Source organism: Anomaloglossus baeobatrachus, chromosome 3 (genome assembly GCF_048569485.1).
Source record: "Anomaloglossus baeobatrachus isolate aAnoBae1 chromosome 3, aAnoBae1.hap1, whole genome shotgun sequence".
In the NCBI taxonomy this organism is placed as follows: Eukaryota; Metazoa; Chordata; class Amphibia; order Anura; family Aromobatidae; genus Anomaloglossus; species Anomaloglossus baeobatrachus.
Genome location: NC_134355.1, coordinates 93,212,827 through 93,235,051, shown reverse-complemented (window position 1 = coordinate 93,235,051; position 22,225 = coordinate 93,212,827). Strand labels below are relative to the sequence as shown.

Genomic DNA, 22,225 nt, shown 5'->3' with positions numbered 1-22,225 from the left:
ATACAGAGAAAGACAGAAGTCTTTAGATTTGCCTAGATATCCATATATCCCACGGTCAAAAAATGGCAATAAAGAGCTCTATAGTAAACATAGATATTTATTAGACAACACGTACATGGGATATAAAAATTATCAAAACATTAAAAGACAGGAATTTGACAAGGAAAGGTGAAAAAATCCCCATGTGGGGGCCACATGCAAAACAGTGTACAGAATAGCTCCCCGGTAAGAAAGGTGCTGAGTGGTAAAAACCAAGCATACATATGGAGCAAAATAGCAGAAAGATACTTTAGTAAATAAAGTAAATAAGGGGTTCCCTGAGGAAGTCGCACGAAACACGTGTTGGGACTTGTCCCCATGCGATCTACTTCACCTTGGTAAGCTCCCCTGTATCGGTACTCTGTGCTGCTGTGATACCTTTAGCTCACTGGATTTTTAGCATGCAGATTTCTGACGTTGTTCAGCTTATTTACTAAAGTATCTTTCTCCTATTTTGCTCTATATGCATGTTTTGTTTTTACCCCTCAGCACCTTTCTTACCGGGGAGCTATTCTGTACACGGTTTTGCATGTGGCCCCACATGGGGATTTTTTTCACCTTTCCTTGTCAAATTCCTGTCTTTAATGTTTTGATAATTTTTATATCCCATGTACTTGTTGTCTAATAAATATCTATGTTTACTATAGAGCTCTTTATTGCCATTTTTTGACAGTGGGATATATGGATATCTAGGCAAATCTAAAGACTTCTGTCTTTCTCTGTATGCTTATACTTATTGAAGTTGTTGCCTTTTATTTTCAATGAGGTCCATGTGTAATGCTCTGCCTTCCCTAATTACTAAGGGATATGTAATGCTATCTACTATCAAATTAGTCCTTCATTTCCATGAGAAATAAGAGAAACGGCAGAAAGTAGGTTTTTGTAAAAAAGATACTCCAGTGTAGTAATCTTTACAGGGAATGCAAGTAAAGCCGGAATCACACATCCATGTTGCGTGGTCTGAGTATGGACCATACGTGGATCATGTAACAAAAACCTGACAGTCTGATATATGCCTATGAGGCAGTGGAGTTTGGGTCAGGAGACCCCCGACTAGCTCCGTTCATCATAGTCAGTATTCGGCCTAAGACAGACATATCAGGAGCAATATATACCGAAAAGGCTTGGTACACCCTGCATTCAGTAGTGGCTTTTATGGCCTCCGTCCAGATCCCTGAAAAAAAAGATTTAGATGTGACCCTGATGGAGCCACTAATTACATTGAGACAAACAGAATTGAAATGGACTCCGCTTGTGCTCCTTCACGGTGGAGCCTGACATCACAGATGGGCAAGAGAGTTTAGTCAACTATGTTCTTGTGCCTCTCTAAAAAGAAGGACGTAGCCGCTAAGGAGCACAAGCGTTCATTTCAATTCTATATGTCTCAATGTAATGGGGGGCTCCATCAGGGACACAACTGAAGCCATCAAACCGCTGCAGAACACAGTGTGTACTAAATGTTACCTCTCATAGTAGGGCACAACATCCCTAAAAGAAGCCATTGGTGGGGCTTGTCCAAGAGTTAGGACCTGAAAACAGCTGGACGCTGGGAGTGTCAGATGGTGGGCATGTAAGTGGATCTGATATTGATGACCTCTGTCACACATAGATCAATGTCTAAGTCCTGAACTAAAAAGTGTTGTAGGTCACAGTAAAAGTGAGAAAACAAAAAAGGTTATATATGACGGTAAAAATGACAATCCCGTAAACAAAAATACATCAGGTTATTATTCAAGGGATGGCTGCAGGAAGTCAAATGGAATTTTATAAAGTATCTCCCACTTGTGAGGCGCCCAGAGCAGCCAGGTGGAGAACGGAGACATGGAAGCCACCAATCACTTGTGGTCCGCCATTTCTGCATCTTCTATAGAAGTGGATGAAGAAAGCTCAGGACAAAGGCGGCCACCCCAGTTGTGGAGAGGAGTACAGGTCCCATACTAGGAGCCCACATTTAAAATCAGACTTTTTTTGCACATTGCATGGATAACTCGGTCTTACTTATGCATAGAATTTGGATGTCTGCATCAGAAAAGACAAATCAGAAATCTGGGCAAGATTCTAGACCTAGAAAAATCTGGTGTTAAAGTGAACTGTTACATTACGGTAAGCTTTTAATTTATTTTTGTCTTACAAGATAGAAGAAGGCGCTTGCCATCCAGCCACCGGCTCGATCACTTTCCATTTCTGTTCTGCAATGAATGTGTGAAGGTCTTCAGCCATCCTTGAGCCATGATAACGTCGGAACGCTCCATCCATGACACTAGGAGACACGAGGTTACATGTATAAGCCATAGCTGAAGAATTCATAAAAATCAAGTTCATCTTTAGCAATTCGGAAAAGAAATAGATTGTAAATAATTTATATGTCACTCAAAGGGGGTCTAAGGGAAAAGCTTTTCTCCTTGCAGAGACTGACACACCAGTGAGCCGTCTCCTGACCTTACGATCAAGTGCAGTGCACCTAATTCTGCTTCTGAGACGCGCTGACGTGGCCAAAATGAGCTGCATGCATGTGCACGATATACATTAGCTGGCAATGATGTCAGCTCGTGGAAAACATGTTATCACGCCCACAGGGGTGTCACAACATGGAAAGAGGGCTGACTAGTCCAGGTAAACAACGCCCCTTCGGCTACTCCCAGCCCTAATTAGCATTGGAAAAGCAAGGTTTAGAAGTTGTTTATTTAAACATTCATATTAGTGATCAGTGTTACACAGGGCTGGTTAAGCAGATAATTTGTGAACACAGGTATGAATGCTGCCGGGTTGCATGGCATATGGGACCTGACAGGTTCCCTTTAAGAGGTCATGGCATAGACCCAAATACAACTCCTCAATATCCGATTTCTGGAGTCACCTCCATTCATCAGCTGTTATTAGCTCTGGCAGAATGTAAACACAATATCTAGCAGCCACTGATGGCTACTGCAGATCAGCTCCTATACACATCAATAAGAACTTGAGCACCCGGAAATGGTGGCTACACATTGAACAAAACCTGTAAAGGTCAGAGCCAATAAGAGCTGATTAGTAGGGGTGGCGGATGTAGGACTCCCACCAATCTGATATTGATTAATCTATCTTAAGGTCATCTAACATCACATGCTGTATATAAGAGCCCAGGCCGCTGTGAGAACATAAACACTTTATAATACTTACCTAACGGTTACGCGGTGGGCCATATGGGCGTCTTCGTTGTCCTGTGCCGGCGCCTCCTCTTTTGGCCAGCTTTGTTTTCCTTCTTCTCTAGCCGCGGTGCATGACGCGTCCGACTTCATCCATACTCGCCGGCATTCAGGTCCTGAGCCTGCGCAGGACCAGCGAGTGTGTATGACGTAGACACGTCATGCACACAGGCTTCAGAAAGTGGATGAAGATGGCCGAAAGAGGCGGCGCCGCTACCGGACAACGGAGACGCCCATATGGCCAACCGCGAGATCGTTAGGTAAGTATTATAAAGTGTTTTTTATGTTCTCACAGTGGCCTTGGCTCTTATATACAGTATGTTAGAATGCTGTATATAAGAGCATGGTGGTGGTGGTCACAGCTTATACGCCAAAAAAGTGGTGACAGGTTCCCTTTAAAACTTTGGATCCTGATGCTACATTCATACAAGTACAAGAACACTGGACGTTTCTATTACTGTTGCTTTGTCATATGGCAGACAATGTCCCCTGTGCCTGAGATTAGAACTAATTGGTATGACACGTATACGTTTATTACACAGTCACAGATAGTGGGTTAAGGACCCCATTAGACATATGAAAGACATAGGTGGAGCCGTCTACAAGCCAATGTCCGACACACTAATGTAGAGCGGCTTCAGCAAACTCTGGTTGGTGATGTATTACATAGTTGGCCATCTATGCCACCATACATCTGCCCCCTCTCTGCCAGAGAAATAAACAGCTGAAGGCAGCAATACCTGCAACACTGGCTGACAGCTGGGGGCGAAAGGAAAAAGTATCCAGATGTTAAAAATATGACCATTAATCTTAATGTTCATAGCTTACAGAACTGTAAAAAGTAGATTCTCACCAGAATAACATAACAATGGGAAATTGTACAAAAAAAATAAAAAAATAATATGAAGTCTTTGTTGTGTGGCGTAAAAAAAAAAAAAAAAGTTGCTTCAGCAAAGCTGCATCGCCATCGGCCACACGTTGCAACTCACAGCAAAGTGACCATTGCAAACAATCCAAGTCATAAGTTGTATGTTATGCTGTTTTTTTTTTTGTTTTTTTTGGTTGTTTTTTTTACTACAAAATTACAGCTCTGGTTTTATTCCTGCTTGGTGAAATCAAGAAGGAAAAAAAGTTCCATAAGAGAAGAGATCACAATTTACTTATATTAGAAAGTAAAAAATAAACCCCTTCCTGGCTCCAATTATCCTGCAATCTTTAAAGTAAGATAATACTTACTGGTATATTGTTGGAAGAGTCGTGACAAAGAATCGTCCGCTAAGTCCTAAGAAAAAAAAAACAGAAAAACCACATATTTTAATAAGTTGCAATCTGATGAATTTTTAAATGATAAGACGAATATCGCCTTGCCACAAGATGTATGATACTGGGGAGCCAAACTGATAATTAGAACAGGAACCCCCAGTTCCTCATTACTCCTTAATCCCTTGTTTTTCTCCAGGTCCTCGTTTTTCCCAAGTCCCCAGTTCCTCCAGAATCTAGTTCATTCCCAGTTCCTCCAGAATCTCTAGTTCATTCCCAGTTCCTCCAGGATCTCTAGTTCATTCCCAGTTCCTCCAGAATCTCTAGTTCATTCCCAGTTCTTCCAGAGTTCATTGTTATTCAACAGTCCATCGTTCCTCCACAGTAACTAGTTCCTTGTTCCTCCACACTGCACAACCACAGTAAGGCTATGTGCGCACTAGTGCGTTTTGCCCGCGGAAATTTCTTGAGAAATGTCTGCAATCTTTGTGCAAACATTTCCCAGCAAATTCTATGGTAAAAAAAAATAGCTGTGCGCACTGGTGCGGATTTTTCTCAAGAAATTTCCTTGAGAAGAATTTCTCGAGAAACTTTCTTGAGAAAATGAACATGTCCATTATTTCCGCAGGTACCCTGCGGATTTCGGCAGTACAGCCTGCAAAAATCCGCAGGGAACCACCCGCGGGAAAATCGCGGCAATTCCGCGGCTAATCCGCGGCAAATCCGCGGCAAATCCGCATGCGGATTTGGTGCGGATTTTTTCCGGAGGTCCCGAAATCTTTCACTCCCAGAAGTTTCTCAAGAAATTTTCTTGAGAAACTTCACATTTCTAGTGCGCACATAGCCTAAGACGGACATTGGATGAAGTGGGGTCCTGAAGTACCATACATTACTTTTCAAAAATATCACTGAAGACCATAACTCATGGATCAGCAACCTTTAGATCCCTCACTATTGTGAAATGACAACTCCCAGAACTCCATGAATATTTAGGCATGTTGGGAGTGGTAGTTTTACAACAGTCTGGGTACTAGATGCTGTTAAAAGGTAAATTAAATTGCCAAAAAACCATCATCATAATATGTAGGAGCCATTAAGATAAAACAAGATAGATATATTATAACTAGTGATAGGCGGACCTGAACTGTAAAGTTCAGGGTACGTATCAGACCGTTATACTTACCGATCTTTCTCAAGACTGTTAGGCCCTGTGCGCACTTATCGTTTTTTTGCCGCGGATTTGCTGCATGTTATGTTCATAACATCTCTGCAGTGATTCACCAGCAAATCCTATGGGATAAAAAAATGCTGTGCGCATTATGCGGATTTTGACAGCTGCATGTTTTGCTGCGGGATTCCCGCAGCGAAAACAATTGCATGTCACTTCTTTTCTGCACGTCGCTGCGGCATTACACTCCATCGACTGCAATGTAATCGTGAAATCCCACAGGGAATAACGCAGGCAGCAAATTCTGTGCGGTTCATTGCGCTTTCCTGCGTTATTTCCTGCGTTATTTCGCGGTTTCGGGATATAATGTTCATCACTGCCTGCGGATTGCAAAGAAGTGATGTCATTATGACCGGAAGAGGAAGCGGAGCAGAGAGTAAACACACACACAGACATATAAAATACACATAGAAATCAAACGTACATATAAAAAAAAAAAAAAGCGGGCTCCGCATCGCCGCCACTAAGTCCAGGCTTTAATCATGTCAGCATCTATGAGACAGCTTTCATGATTAACCTGTAAGTAAAGTGAATACACACACACACCGAAAAATCCTTTACTTTAAATAAAACACAAAAAAGCCTCCTCTTTCACCCCTTTATTAACCCCCCCAAACACACAGCTCCGGCATAATCCACCGAGGTCCCACGTCGCTTGCATTCAGCCGCGACTGACACTGTGCAGAATGCAGCCTCGCAACGAGCCTGCAGAGAGGTAACCAGAGGTCATTTCCCATGGCCGGTAATGTGATTACACTACCGCCGGGAGAAATGCAGCGTGTCGATTGTTGATTGATCTGTCCTCTATCTATCCCTCTATCTATTCTTCTGTCTATTTATCTATCTATCTACTATCTATCTCAGAAGGAAATTACTTTTTCTTTTTTTTTTTTCAATGTGCTTTATTGCATTGAATGCATTAAAACACATGTACCAACCCGCATCAAAATCATGGTAAAAATACCGCGGCAAAACCGCAGCAAACCGCATGCGGTTTGCCACTTTTTTTTACCGCGGGTGCGGTACTCGTTTAGACCCTGCGGAATTTTCTGAAGAAAATTCCGTTTTCCAGTGCGCACAGGGCCTAACACTACTAGAGTTGAGCGAACCTCAGGCTCGAGGTTTAGAAAATGACGTCAAAATCCCTGTGGCGAGTATCGCGCTGTGCTTGTATCTGAGTGATTACCTGCATTGTCCGCACTGCTGGAAGTGTTTGTTCTTCACGAATTAGGCTCAGTGTACTGAGCTGTTTTGTTCACCGAAAATTAAAAAAACAAAAAAAAAAAAAAAAAAAAAAACCACCCACACAGTCCACCTTGCTCTGGAATTCCATGTGCTTATCCTGGCTGTGTATCAAAATAAGACGGACCCTATGGTGCTTTTTTTAAAATTATTTAAATAAATTATTTTAAAAACTGCATGTGGTCCCCCGCCCCAGTTTTCATACCCAGCCAAGATAAAGCAGATAGCTGGGGGCTGGTATTCTAGGCTAGGGAGGCCCATGGTTATTTCCCCCCAGCCTAAAAATAGCAGCCCGCAGCCACCCAAAATTGTCAAATTCATTAGAGGACACAATCCCGGAACTTTACCCGTCTCATCCTGATTTCCCTGGTGCGGTGGCAATCTAGGTAATATAAGGGGTTAATAACAGCACACAGCTGCCATCATGCCTTATATTAGTAATGGGTAGGGTCTATGAGACCCCCCCCCATTACTAATCATGCAAGTGAAAAGAAAAACACCGAAAAAATCCTCTCTTTGAAATAACATACAGGGAAAAAAAAAACCCCAAAAAAAACCATCAGCGCGCTGCGACTTCAGGATGTAGCAGAGCCAGGATCGTCATGGGACCTCATGTGGATTATGTTGCACCTGGGTGTTTGGTGGATTAATAAATTGGTAAGAGGGTGTGTTTTTTGTATTTTTTTTAAGTCAAAAAACAAAAAAAGCCACATAGAATCCCTCTTATTTTGATACACAGTCAAGATTAGCACATGGCTGGGGGCTGCAGCCTGTAGTTTTTTGCCCTATCCCAATATGGGGGCCCTACGCCAAATTTTTTATTTATTTTTACATCACTATTGGGCCACAGACAGAGTGTGTGATTACAACCAAAGATGCTGTCACACAGGGTGGGGGTGTGGTCTGACTGCAACCAATCACAGATGCCGGGACTGACTGTGAGCGGGGGAAGCAGTGAATAAGTATGAGCATTAATGAGCGGACCCAGAAGCGGTGTGACAGCTGAGCAGGACACTCAGTAAGTATAACTGTTCTGCTTTAATCCCACTAAGCTTTTCTCCGACCATTTTACAGCACAATGTTAGGGTCATCATAGACTTATATGGGGTTCGGCGTCTGGGCAGATATTCAAGTTCAGATGTTAGTTGCTTGGTTTTTTTTTTGTTTGTTTTCCATGTCCGGTCGGACCCGCCAAACATGAACATATGCAGGTTCACCCATCTCTAATGATAAAGGATTCTACTGAGACTATACAATCTCTGCTTGATCAATGTTGGGGATCTGGGTATAAAGTGAATGATCATTCCGTTGAATAAAAGCTTCTCGCTTAGGATTAGAAATACCAGAACCACTGCGGCACTAACACTTTATATAGCAGCAGTTTACAAAGAGTCCTTGAATATACTCAACAGCGGACTGACAAATGACAGGCGGTCTTGGCCAGACATCTGCTTGTCCTTGGACCTCCCATGAGCTGCTGGCAAGATATCAATCCTAGTCAGTACATTAGCTGCAGCATGAAGTGTTCTGGATACAGAAGTCCAATATGTCCAAAATTCAGCTTCAAAAAAAAAAAAAAACCAAAAAAAAACAAACTGTAGACTAAAATAAATAGTTCATGGTCTCATTTTAAAATCATGGAAAATAGAGGACTCAGTGTGGCGTTGCAGATATATGCATATCAGCATTATACGATACTCATGGTAAGTTTGCTAACTCCATGTGTTAGCCTACAGTGAATTTGCCGAGCGGGAGTTGTCACCCCCACCATGAAAAGAGAAAAGGATGTCCAGCTCTTCAGGCAAATAAATCACGTCTTTATTTCATCATGCAGACACGAAGAATGACATGACCAGCACTACGCGTTTCAGGTGAAACACTCACCCTTAATCATGATTAAGGGTTAGTGTTTCACCTGAAACGCGTAGTGCTGGTCATGTCATTCTTCGTGTCTGCATGATGAAATAAAGACGTGATTTCTTTGCCTGAAGAGCTGGACATCCTTTTCTCTTTTCACGTTGTACCGGGCTGTGGCAGTGCCTGTCCGTGCTCCAGGACGAAATCGGGATTGAGCTTTCACACGGTGAGCTGATACACTCAATTGGATACCCCCCACCATGCCGCTATTCTGCCCACTTTGGCAGAGCTTGGGAAAACTGGCGTGAAAATGCCAAAAGTTGCAATTTTTGTTTTTCACAATCTTGTCTTGCATAAAAATTTTGAGACTTTTGCATTTTATACCAGAATTTTGGTGAAATTTGGATATAGGTCAAAATGTATTGGATGAACAAATCGGGATCAAATTGAAAGTAGGATCCAACATTAAATACCTGTATAGGTAGCATATGGAGAGCAGTAAATTTCAATTGGACTCCCCCTACGACCCTTAAAAAAAAAACAGGACACCCTTGCCTTGTGGGGCTGTAGGTGGCGGTATGATTCTCTAATAAGCAGTACTGGAGCCGCACACAAATTAACTCCCATAACACTGGATTTGGGTAGGAGCTCAAGGATGTTCGACAGCGAAAGCATCAATGAGTACAGGAGGTACAGATCAAGCTGCACTTTTAGAATTTGCAGCCACCCTTGATCCCTACCTCTTGGCAGCATTGTAGTGAAGAGCCAGTCTATAGGTATTACCAACTTCACCCCACCATCAAGTATCTCATACATTAGTTTCCACATAAATGACAAGTGGTGATGGCACCGTTGTAGAACCGAACTTCCACGGGTCCGCTCATCTCTACGCTATATCGGCACCATTTTTGAAACATAATTTTTTTTTGTTAGGGCGTTAAAAAGATTAAAAGTTTATCAGTAACTTCTCACTTTTCCTCCAAATATGTACAAAACCTATTTTTTCTTTGTTTTAGGGACCGTATCTCATTTGAAGTGACACAAAATACCCAAAAGAGACAGCATTTTAAAAACTGCACCCCTCAAACTGCTTAAAACCACATCCAAGAAATTTTACCTTTTAGGAGCTTCACAGGAATTAAAGCAATGTGGAAGGAAAAAATGAAAATTTTACTTTTTCCCATAAAAATATTGCTTTAGCTCCATTTTCTTCCCATTTTCACAAAGCTAAAAAGGAGAAAATGCACCATACAAATTCTTGTGTCAATTTTCCGTACTAAGTCAATACCCCATAATGGTGGAAAACTACTGTTTGGGCGCATGACAGGGCTTGGAAGGGAATGAGCGCTATTTGAATTTTGGCACTCAAAAGTGTATAGAATTGTTAGGGAACACCATGCCGCATTTGCAAAGCCCCTGATGTCCCTAAATAGTGGAACAACTCACAAGTGACCCCATTTTGGAAACTAGACCCCTCAATGAATTTATCTAGAGGTTTGGTGAGCACAGCGAACAAGCAGGTGCTTCACAAAATTTGATCAAGTTTAGCTGTAAAAATGAATAAATACATTTTTATCACAAAAATATTGCTTTAACCCCAATTTTTTTTTCTTCATCTTTGCAAGGATAACAGGAGCGCTATTTGAATTTTGGAACGCCATGTCACATTCGAAGATCTCCTGACATGCCAAAACAGCAGAAATCCCCAAGTGAACCCATTCTAGAATCTATACCTCTCAAGGAATTCATCTTGGGCTGTAGTGAGTAATTTTAACCCTCAGGTGATTCATGCAATTACATAACATTGGGCTGTGAATATAAAAAAAAATACTATTTTTTTTTCCACTAAAATACTCCTGTTGCCCCAAAGTTTTCATTTTCAAAAAGGGTAATAGAAGAAAATGAACAGTACAATTTGTTTGCCAATGCCCCATATGTGGTCAAAAACTACTTTAAGGCCCCCTTCACACGCCTGTTAAAAAAATGCATTTGTGGCTCATTCCATTGACAATCCGTGTGCTATTCATGTGTAAAGGTCTCTGGTATATGTGCCATTCATGTGACATCCGTGTGACACGTACTGGATAAAAAAAAACACATGACACAGATGTGCAAAGATAAGTAAACAATAGACAAATAATAGATAGCTGTAAAATCCATTAACAAAATAAATAATTAACACTAGAAGCCCCAGAGATTTCGAGCTCCCCCCCTGAAGTCCCGAAAGAGGGTCAAATGACACTATACAATAATCTGAATAGAACTGACTAGAAACTAAATGGCTAAACTCAAATGGAAAACAACAACCTCCTGTGGTGCGACAGTAATGGCCTGAATTACATATAGGATGCTAGCTAAAATCCTTCAGGTCATTGGACCCATCTCTGGGTTCCAAAGGTAGCAATGTTAAATGACCCCTCTCTTCTAGTGTTAATTAATTAAAAAGGAAAAAAAAACAACATTGGGTCCCCCCCGTTTTTGATAACCAGCGTAGGTGAAGCAGACAGCTGCGGGCTGCTATTATAAGGCTCGAAAGATCCATGGTTATTGGGCCCTTCCCAGCCTAAAAATACCAGCCTGTAGCCACCCGTGAAGTGTTGCATCGATTAGGCTAAGTTCACATTTCCGTTGATTTGTATCAGTCACATGCGTCGCTTGACGCATGTGACTGATGCGCTGTTCAACGCTGTACAACGGATGACAAAGAACAGAATTCTTTGTCGGATTCCGTTGTGTGCGGGGGGCGGGGCCAGGCGCTGAGGATGTCAGTGGAAGTGCTGCGGTCTGCATGGCTGGGGACAGGTGAGTGTATCTGTGAGTGAGTGAGTGTGTGTATGTGCATGTATGTATGTATGTATGTATGTATGTGTGTGCACATGCAAAGTGCGGGAGGGGGCGGAGCCGAGCGGGGGGCGGGGCCAGGCGCTGAGGATGTCAGTAGAAGTGCTGCGGTCTGCATGGCTGGGGACAGGTGAGTGTATGTGTGAGTGAGTGTGTGTATGTGCATGTATGTATGTATGTATGTGTGTGTGCGCACATGCAAAGTGCGGGAGGGGGCGGAGCCGAGCAGGGGGCGGGGCCAGACGAGGGTGTCAGTGGCAGTGCTTGTCTGCATGGCTGGGGACAGGTGTGTGTGTGTGTGTGTGTGTGTGTGTGTGTGTGTGTGTGTGTGTGTGTGTACATACATGTGGTGAGTGCGGGAGGGGGCGGGGCCGAGCGGGGAAGTGTTGGCCTCCCTGCACACGTAACCAGCCTAAATATCGGGTAACAGCAAAGCACCCGATGTTTACCTTGGTTACCCGATATTTACCTTGGTTACGGGCCTACACCGCTTAGCGCTGGCTCCTTGCACCGTAACCAGGGTAAATATCGGGTAACCAACCAAAGCTGGTGACGTGTGCAGGGAGCCAGAGAGCATGCGCAGCGAAATCCGACGGATCTCGCTGCTCAAAAAACGTTACATGCTGCGTTGCCCCCGCCCGGCGGTCAGTCGTTCCACGACTGATCAGTCGGGCGGAGGGTGCAACGCAGCATCATCAGTCACAATCCGCTGCTCATACAAGTCTATGGGAGCAGCGGAATCCGCTAAACGGATTCCGCTGTTTACAAGAGCAGCGGATTGTGACTGATAGATTTTAGCGGAAATGTGAACTTAGCCTTAGATGCATCAAGTCTGGCGCTTCGCCTTGGTTCCTCCCGACTGACCTGGTGCAGTAACAATTGGGCTAATGGTAGTTGGGGTTGATGTCAGCTGGCATCAAGCCCTGATGTTGGTAATGCAGAGGTGTCTATCAGGTATCCCCATTACTAACCCATATCCTAGGTCATATGAAAAGGCAAATTTTGATTTTTAGGATTGCTACTTCCAATCGGTGGCGCTCCTTTCCTAGAGAGACAATTTCATTACTAACCCAGAAATCCAAAAGTAGACACACACACACACACACACAAATTTATTTTAATAAACACCACTGTTCAAAGTCTCTGGGTCACGATGCACTGTGCGTGAGACCTGGCACCTGGAGAGTGGTGGACATTAGTAATGTTACCGCTCATCAGAGGCACTGGGTCTCAACTAAGGTAGTGTGACCCTGCAACTCTGAACAGCAATAATGTTACTAATGTAATCGCTCTTCAGAGGTGCCAGATCTCAAGCAGCGCAGCTTGACCTGAAATTGCCTGTAAGCATAGTCTATGGAGTGTCAGAACGATGCTCCACAGACTTTGTTCGTCGGATTCATTCTAGACCAAGTCGGATCAGCTTTTATTACTCCGATTGCTGGTATCATTTACTGCAATGATGGCTGACCCAGAGATAGTCAAGATGACCTGGGGTTATCATGACAACAATCAGGTTCTCATGATCTCATCGCGAGGGTTTCCAATCAGGTTGGAGAGGGAGACCCCACCCTCTCCCTGCCTCCTAAATGCAGATATCGCTATTGATCACCGCGTTTTGGAGGTTAAACAGCCAGGGGTGTGACAGCCAGAGCTCAGATATTACTTAACCCGTGCTCAGTGCTGTGATCGTGCAGACACAGCTCCTGTGGTCACATGATTGCCATGACATACTGGTATGTCCATTTGCGGGAAGTCACAGCAAAATATGGCACACCAGTATGTCAATTGGCGGGAAGGGATTACATCTAAGCCCCTTGCATCTTCACCTTTTTTCAGAGTTGCTCTGGTCCCATGGCGCCATCTTGTGCCTAAAGCTTCTGATTGGCCAGAAGTTAAAAACTTTGAGTGAAAAACCTCTGATGTGCTCCACGAAACACTGGAGCAGCAAGAAGGCCACAAATTGATTGAGACGGGCCAGAACAGCAGCGATATCTGATGGAAGACTGCAGCGGGTGAGCATAAGACCGGGGCAGTGGATTGAGGTTTAAAGAACCTCTTCAGGGCTAGAGTGTTGCTTTAAGGCAGGGGTTCACTAGTCTATGAATCAGTGTAAGGCTGCTTTCACACATCCGGTTTGTGCTGAGCGGCACAATCCGGCTCAAAAACCTATGCAACGGATGCGGCGAAAAAAACGGATCCGTTGCATATGTTTTTCCATGCGGCCCGTCCGGTTTTTGACGGATGCGGCTTCACACTGAGCATGTGCAGCACAAAAAAACCGCATCCGGCGGGCGGATGCGGTTTTTGCCGCAGGACGCCGCATCTGGCATCTATAGGCTTGCATCGTAAATCGCGCTGGATTCAGCGTGATGTGGTTTTTCCGCCGCACAAAAAACGTGACAGGCAACGTTCCATCTTGCCGCCGCATGGGCTAAATATGCCGCATCCGGCAAAAACCGGATGCAACGCAATGCCATGCGGCACACTATGGCGCTAATACAAGTCTATGCGGAAAAAACGCCACCGGCGGCAAAATAAAACGGTTGCGTTTTTTCTGCAGAGTGCCGTATTGTGCCGCACGGCAAAAACCGGATGTGTGAAAGCAGCTTAATCCGATAAAAAAAAAAATCATCTCACTATGTTGCTTAGTGTTTCATTTAACATACAGGACTGCGCTTGGCAAACAATGAATGGGATGCTGTATTTACTGCATTCATTGAGCTAATCTTGGAGATACAAGGTGTCAAAGCATCCACTGTTGTAATAATGGTGGCCTATCCTTAGACCAGTGGATCCATCACCAGAATTCACAGTACAAATTACAAACGTTATTCAAAAGATCTCTTGTACGAGGCTGGAATTACTATGAAAATACAGAGGTCAAAATAGCTGTGTAATCCTGATACCAAACAGAACATTTTAGGAGTCCAGGTACTGAATGAGAACTCATGAGCCAAATTTTAGTTAGACTCCGTCCACTCAACCTGACTGACCACTGCGGCATATCCTGAGCATTGTGAGATCCCAGCATTAGCTGGAAGCAGAGACATTGATAACCTGTGAATCACACAGAGTGGTCAGACTGAGAATAACATGTCACAATGGACTATATAGCCATTCTGACATGGATTTTCAAAGTAAGTACCCAAGCCTCATCAGGGGTCTAGAATTCTTTTAATTAATACAGTATATGCAGGTTGTATTATGAAATCTGCTGGCAGATCTGCATTAATCCAGAAAGAAGGCAGTTTGGTGACCATGGCACATTACAAGAAAAAAAAGTAGCCAACGCTAAGCTTTATCTGCTTTCATATGTAATTGTTAAAAAACGTAGCCAGCATTGGTAGAATGCAAAAATGCAATTGCTTGACTACCTATGTTATAGCGATAAATAGCACTCTCTAAGGCTATGTGCGCACTTACCGGATTTTGCCGCGGATTTGCTGCATGTTTCGCTGCAGAAAATGTTCATAACATCTCTGCAGTGAATCACCAGCAAATCCTATGGAGAAAAAAAATCCTGTGCGCACTGGGCGGAATTTGACAGCTGCATGTTTTGCTGCGGGATTCCCGCAGCAAAAACAAGTGCATGTCAATTCTTTTCCGCACGTCGCTGCGGGATTTCACTCCATTGACTCCAATGTTAATCATGAAATCCCGCAGGGAATAACGCAGGCAACAAATTCTGTGCGGTTCACTGCGTTTTCCTGCGTTATTCCCTGCGGTATTTCGCGGTTTACCTCCGGTAATGTACATCGCCTGTCTGCGGTTTGCAGGGAAGTGATGTCATTACAGGAAGAGGAAGCCGTGCAGAGAGTAAACACACACACATCATACACACACACACAGACATCACAGACATAGAACACAGACACAGGACACATAGAACACACATAGAAAGAAAACGGAAATATAGAAAACAAAGAACGTGGGCTCCGCTGTATTTTTACCGTCCAGCCGAGGTAAGCACACAGCGGCGGCCCGGTATTCTCAGGCTGGGGAGGGAGAGGGGCAGGGTTAATGTCCCCCGCCTCACTCCACCTCCCGCAGCCGAGAATATCAGCCGCAGCTGCCCCGGGACTGTCGCATGCATTATGCGGCAGCACCGGCGTGTCCCCGGCTCTTCTTGCTGCCGTGTAGCAGTGGCAGCAAGGTAATACAAGGGGCTAATGATGGTGACATGATCAACCCGTAAGTAAAGTGAATAAAACACACACAGAAAAATCCTTTATTTTAAATAAAACAAACAAGCCTCGTTCACCATTTTATTAACCCCTCCCGCACCAAAGCTCCGGCGTAATCCACCGCTCCGGCGTAATCCACAGGTCCTGCGCTGCTTACATCCAGCCGCGACTGTCACAGACACAGCGCTGAATGAAAGCAGCAGACAGCAGAGGTAATTACCGGTCATTTCCCACGGCCGGTAATGTGAACTCACTGCCGACCGTGGGAAATGCAGCGATCTGTCCTCTATCTATCTATCCCTCTATCTGTCTGTCTATCTATCCCTCTATCTATTCTTCTGTCTATCTACTATCTCAGAATTAAATGACTTTTTTTTTTTTTTCTTCAATGTGCTTTATTGCATTGAATGCAATAAAGCACATCCCAACCCGCACGCAGCAAAACCGCGGCAATACCGCGAACAATACCGCGGTAAAACCGCGGCAAACCGCATGCGGTTTTCGGGTGCGGTTTCCCGCAGTTTTTTACCACGGGTGCGGTAATCTTTGAGAGCATGCGGAATTTTCTCAAGAAAATTCCATTTCCCAGTGCGCACGTAGCCTAAAAGTATTCCCAGACCACATAACATATGGCTGCATATAGCAAACATACACTAAGCTAAAATGGACAACATGCCAGACATTGTGAGCAGAACTGTCACCAGATATGAATGTACCTGGTTCTTCGGTCACATCCACCTTTGCTACGTTTATATCAAGGAATGAACTTCTCCTTGCAAAATCCTCCCACTCTGGTTTCATCTGCTGACATGCCGGGCACCAAGGGGCAAAGCTGAAATGAGAAACAATATAATGTTAATATATTACATTTTATTATTATTAGCCTACAAAGTGCCAGTGCATTCACACACAGCCCAATCTCTCTCCTTCCAGACAACCAGTGTCCAGTTCAAGGGAAACCTAATAACTTATCAGTATAAAAGTCACCAGAGTAAAAGGAGAAAACCCACACAACCAAAGGGACACGTACAAAGAGGTTTTCTGTGAACGACACACCGGATAGGCTATAATTGCATACTCTGAGGGTCGGACTGCCGAGACACCCACCGGCCCCAAGAATTGAGTGGTGGTGTGCATGTGTGACCACCGCTCCCATAAACAGAGAATGCAGGGGTGGTCACGCGTGGACACTACTGATATATAGGACCCTCGTTCTTAAGATCAGTGGCCATCTGATCACTAAAGGTACCGTCACACTAAGCAACATCGCTAGCAACATCGCTGCTGAGGCACAACTTGCTAGCGATGTTGCTGTGTGTGACATCCAGCAACAACCTGGCCCCTGCTGTGAGGTCGTTGGTTGTTGCTGAATGTCCTGGACCATTTTTTAGTTGTTGCTCTCCCGCTGTGAAGCGCACATCGCTGTGACAGCGAGAGAGCAACAACTGAATGTGCAGGGAGCCGGCTTCTGCGGACGCTGGTAACCAAGGTAAATATCAGGTAACCAAGAAGCCCTTTCCTTGTTTACCCGATATTTACCTTCGTTACCAGCGTCCGCAGTTCTCAGCTGTCAGTGCCGGCTCCTGCTCCCTGCACACGTAGCTGGAGTACACATCGGGTAATTAACCCGATGTGTACTGTGGCTTGGAGTGCAGGGAGCCGGCACTGACAGCTGAGAGTGGCGGACGCTGGTAACGAAGGTAAATATCGGGTAACCAAGGGAAGGGCTTCTTGGTTTCCCGATGTTTACCATGGTTACCAGCTTCCGCAGAAGCCGTCTCCCTAATTCCTGCACACGTACCCGGCTTCTTGGTTACCCGATATTTACCTTAGTTACCAAGCGCAGCATGCTTCCATGTGTAGCGACGCTCCAGCGATCCCTGCCAGGTCAGGTTGCTGGTGGGATCGCTGGAGCGTCGCTTAAGGCCCCTTTACACACTGAGACTTTCTAGCGATCCCACCAGCGATCCCAACCTGGCCGGGATCGCTACAAAGTCTCTGGTGAGCTGTCAAACAGGCAAACCTGGCCAACGACGCAACAGCGATCCGGACCTGCAGAACGCCCTAGCTAGTCATTGGGGACGTTGTAAAGCAGCTTTTTGAAAGGGAAGTCACTAACGAAGTCGCTGTGAAGTCCCCTTTACACACTGAGACTTTCTAGCGATCATGCTGCACAGCGGGAAACAAAGGACCAAAGAATGGTCCTGAACGATTTGTAGCGATCACAACTTCACAGCAGGGGCCAGGTCGCTGATGTGTTTCACACACTGCAATGTCGCTGGGGAGGTCGCTATTACGTCACAAAACCGGTGACGTTACAGCGATGTCGTTTGCGATGTTGCAGTGTGTAAAGCCACCTTTAGTGTGACATCTCACCAGCGACCTCCTAGCAACTTACCAGCGATCCCTATCAGGTTGTATCGTTGTTGGGATCGCTGGTAAGTTGTTTAGTGTGACTGGGCCTTTAAGGCCCCGTCACACTAAGCAACATCGCTAGCAACATCGCTGCTAACGAACAACTTTTGTGACGTTGCTAGCGATGTTGCTGAGTGTGACATCCAGCAACAACCTGGCCCCTGCTGTGAGGTCGTTGGTTGTTACTGAATGTCCTGGGCCATTTTTTAGTTGTTGCTGTCCTGCTGTGCAGCACAGATCGCTGTGTGTGACAGCGAGACAGCAACAACTAATGTGCAGGCAGCAGGAGCCGGCTTCTGCGGAGGCTGGTAACCAATATAAACATCGGGTAACCAAGAAGCCCTGTCCTTGGTTACCCGATATTTACCTTTGATACCAGCCTCAGCCGCTCTCACTGTCAGTGCCGGCTCCTGCTCTGTGCACATGTAGCTGCAGGACACATCGGGTTAATTAACCCCATGTGTGCTGTAGCTAGGAGAGAAGGGAGCCAGCGCTCAGTGTGCGCTGCTCCCTGCTCTGTGCACATTTAGCTGCAGCACACATCGGGTAATTAACCCCATGTGTGCTGTACTAGGAGAGCAGGGAGCAGCGCTAAGCAGTGTGCGCTGCTCCCTGCTCTGTGCACATGTAGCTGCGTGAGCTGGTAACCAAGGTAAATATCGGGTTGGTTTCCCGATATTTACCTTAGTTACCAAGCGCAGCATCTTCCGCGCAGCGCTGGGGGCTGGTCACTGGTTGCTGGTGAGCACACCAGCAACTCGTGTAGCCACGCTCCAGCGATCCCTGCCAGGTCAGGTTGCTGGTGGGATCGCTGGAGCGTCGCAGTGTGACAGCTCACCAGCGACCTCCTAGCAACTTACCAGCGATCCCTATCGTTGTTGGGATCGCTGGTAAGTTGCTTAGTGTGACTGGACCTTACGACCCTCAAAGTTGTTGATGGGATAATCCCCCTAAACTGAAACACCATTGTTTCACAGCAGCACAAGTAGTAACGCCATGCTGTACATTTTATGCATTCAATAGTTTACATTGTTGTCAAGAAGTTGTCTCAATCATTGTCCAAATCATAGGAGGGGGAAAGTATAGAAAGAATGGCTCTTGCTTTTGTGGAATACATCTGGCAAATAAAATATTAAAAGGGGTTTTGTTTTCGATGAAAAATGATCACTCATCCGCAATATCAATGGATCTCTGACTGCTGAAACCCACACCAATAGGCAGAAAAGGCAACTCTAAATGCCACTTTACAGGCTGCGACATCGCTAACGAGATGTCGTTGGGGTCAGGGAATTCGTGACGCACATCCGACCTCGTTAGCGGCATCGTTGCGTGTGAAACACAGGAACGACCGTTAATCAAAAATACTCACCATATCATTGACACGTCGTTCTAATCACAAATATCGTTGCTGCTGCAGGTACGATGTTGTTCGTCGTTCCTGCGGCAGCACACATCGCTGTGTGTGACACCGCAGGAACGAGGAACATCACCGTACCTGCGTCCTCCAGCAATGAAGAAGGAAGGAGGTGGGCGGGATGTTACGGCCGCTCATCTCCGCCCCCCGCTTCTATTGGGCGGCCGCTTAGTGACGCCACACGGACCGCCCACTTACAAAGGAGGCGGTTCGCCGGCAACAGCAACGTCGCTAGGAAGGCAAGTATGTGTGACCGTTCTTAGCGATGTTGTGCGCCACGGGCAGTGATTTGCCCGTGACGCACATTCGACGGGGGTGGGTACGCACGCTAGCGATATCACAACGTGTAAAGTACCCCTAAGGTTGTGTGTCCACGGGACAATGTACCCGCAGACTTTGCTGCAGGTTTGTCCGCAGGTTTACTGCAGCTGCTGCCTGGAATCCGCAGCTATCCATTGCTGCGGGATTCTAGCATTTTTGTTGCGGTAAACCTGCGTAACAAGTGCGGAAATACCTGTGGAAGTCCTGCCCTCAATCTCCATAGTGGAAAGGCAGGACATCCACAGATATTTCCACATGAATAATTGACATGCAGTTCCGTGCGGCTGCGGGAAATCCGCAGCATATTCCACAGCCGCACATATTGCAGCATTGATACAGCACTCCCCAAATCCCATAGGATAACATGGGGAATGTCTGTACTTGCTAGAACCTGCGGATTTATCTTGATAAATCCAGATAAATCAGCGGGTTTTCCATGGCAAAATCCGCGGGTATGTTGTCCCGTGGGCACATAGCCTTAGCCTAGTTAGGCTTTGTGCGCACTAAAAAATGGAATTTTCTTAAGAAAATTCTGCAGGCACTGAAAGATTTCCGCACCCACGGAAAAAAAAAAACGCAAAAAAAAAACGCACTGAAATCCGCATGCGTTTTGTTGCGGTTTTGGTGCGTTTTTTTCCGCAGGTTGGTACATGTGTTTTAATGTTTTAATGCATTCAATGCAATAAAGCACATTGGAAAAAAAAAAAAAAAAGTCATTTCCTTCCGAGATAGAAATAGATAGATACATAGAAGGATAGATGGAGGGATAGATAGATAATCAATAGATAGATTCTGCAGTTCTCCCGAGCGGTAGTGTGTTCACATTATCGACAGTGAGAAATGACCTGTGGTTACCTCTGCAGTTTTGTTACAAGGCTGCATTCTGCACAGTGTCAGTCGCGGCTGGATGCAAGCGTCGTGGGACCTTGGTGGATTACGCTGGAGCTGTGTGTTGAGGGGTGTAATAAAGGGGTGAAAGAGGGGCTTTTTTGTTATTTTATTGAAAATAAAAAAAATTTCGGTGTGTGTTTCTTCACTTTACTTACAGGTTATTCATGCCAGCTGTCTCAGACGCTGCCATGATTAAGCCTGGACTTAGTGGCGGCAATCCGCTGCCATTAACTCATTATTACCCCGAATTACCACTGCATCACGGCGATCGGGAAGAGCTGGGGACACTCCGGGACTGTCGCATAATGGATGCGACCATCCCGGGGCAGCTGCGGACTGAAATTCACCATGGCCCTCGCCCTCCCCAGCCTGAGAATACCGGGCCACCGCTGCGTGTTTACCTCGGCTGGACGGTAAAAATATGGCGGAGCACACGCTTTTTTTTTTTTTTTCATTTTTATATGTACGTTTGATTTCTATGTGTATTCTATAGGTCTGTCTGTGAGTGCGATATGTGTGTTTACTATATGTCTGTGTCTGATGTGTGTGTGTTTACTCTCTGCACGGCTTCCACTTCCTGTCATAATGACATCCCTTCCCTGCAAAACGCAGGGCAGTGATGAACATTATGTCCCGAAAACGCGAAATACCGAAGGGAATAACGCCGGAAAACGCAATGAACCGCACAGAATTTGCTACTTGCGTTATTCCCTGCGGGATTTCTCGATTACATTTCAGTCAAATGGAGTGAAATCCCGCAGCGACGTGCGGAAAAAAGAGAATTTTGTTTACTTACCGTAAATTTTTTTTCTTATAGTTCCGTCTTGGGAGACCCAAACCTTGGGTGTATAGCTTCTGCCTCCGGAGGACACACAAAGTACTACACCTAAAAGGTGTAGCTCCTCCCTCTGAGCCTATACACCCCCTGGTCAACCAGTCCTAACCAGTTTAGTGCAAAAGCTGAAGGAGAATAGCCACCCAAAAGTAGAACAGAGCAAGAACCGGAACAACCGGAGACTCTGTTCACGACAACAGCATGTGAAAACACACGGAACAAGAAAATTGCCAACAGGCAACAGGGAGGGTGCTGGGTCTCCCAAGACGGAACTATAAAAAAAAAAAGAATTTACGGTAAGTAAACAAAATTCTCTTTTTCTTTATCGTTCCTTTGGGAGACCCAAACCTTGGGACGTTCCAAAGCAGTCCCTGGGTGGGAAATAAACATAAAACTAAGAAGTAGGCAGGACCTAACTTCACAAATGGGCGACCGCCGCCTGAAGGATGCGTCTGCCCAAGCTCGCATCTGCCGAAGCATGAGCATGCACTTGATAGTGCTTCGAGAAGCTAT

The 22,225-nt window shown here is 45.2% G+C and overlaps 1 protein-coding gene across 1 annotated transcript in view; it reads right to left on the bottom strand.

Annotated features, from left to right (window-relative positions):
- The window catches only part of TMX4 (thioredoxin related transmembrane protein 4), a 129,473-nt gene that overhangs the window by 55,521 nt on the left and 51,727 nt on the right, over positions 1–22,225 (bottom strand). Inside the window, exons 2-4 of the mRNA XM_075338076.1 lie at positions 16,553–16,668; positions 4,461–4,506; positions 2,171–2,299 (exon numbers count right to left, since the gene is read on the bottom strand). Coding sequence (XP_075194191.1) covers positions 2,171–2,299; positions 4,461–4,506; positions 16,553–16,668 — 291 coding nt within the window. The remainder of the gene's footprint in view (positions 1–2,170; positions 2,300–4,460; positions 4,507–16,552; positions 16,669–22,225) is intronic.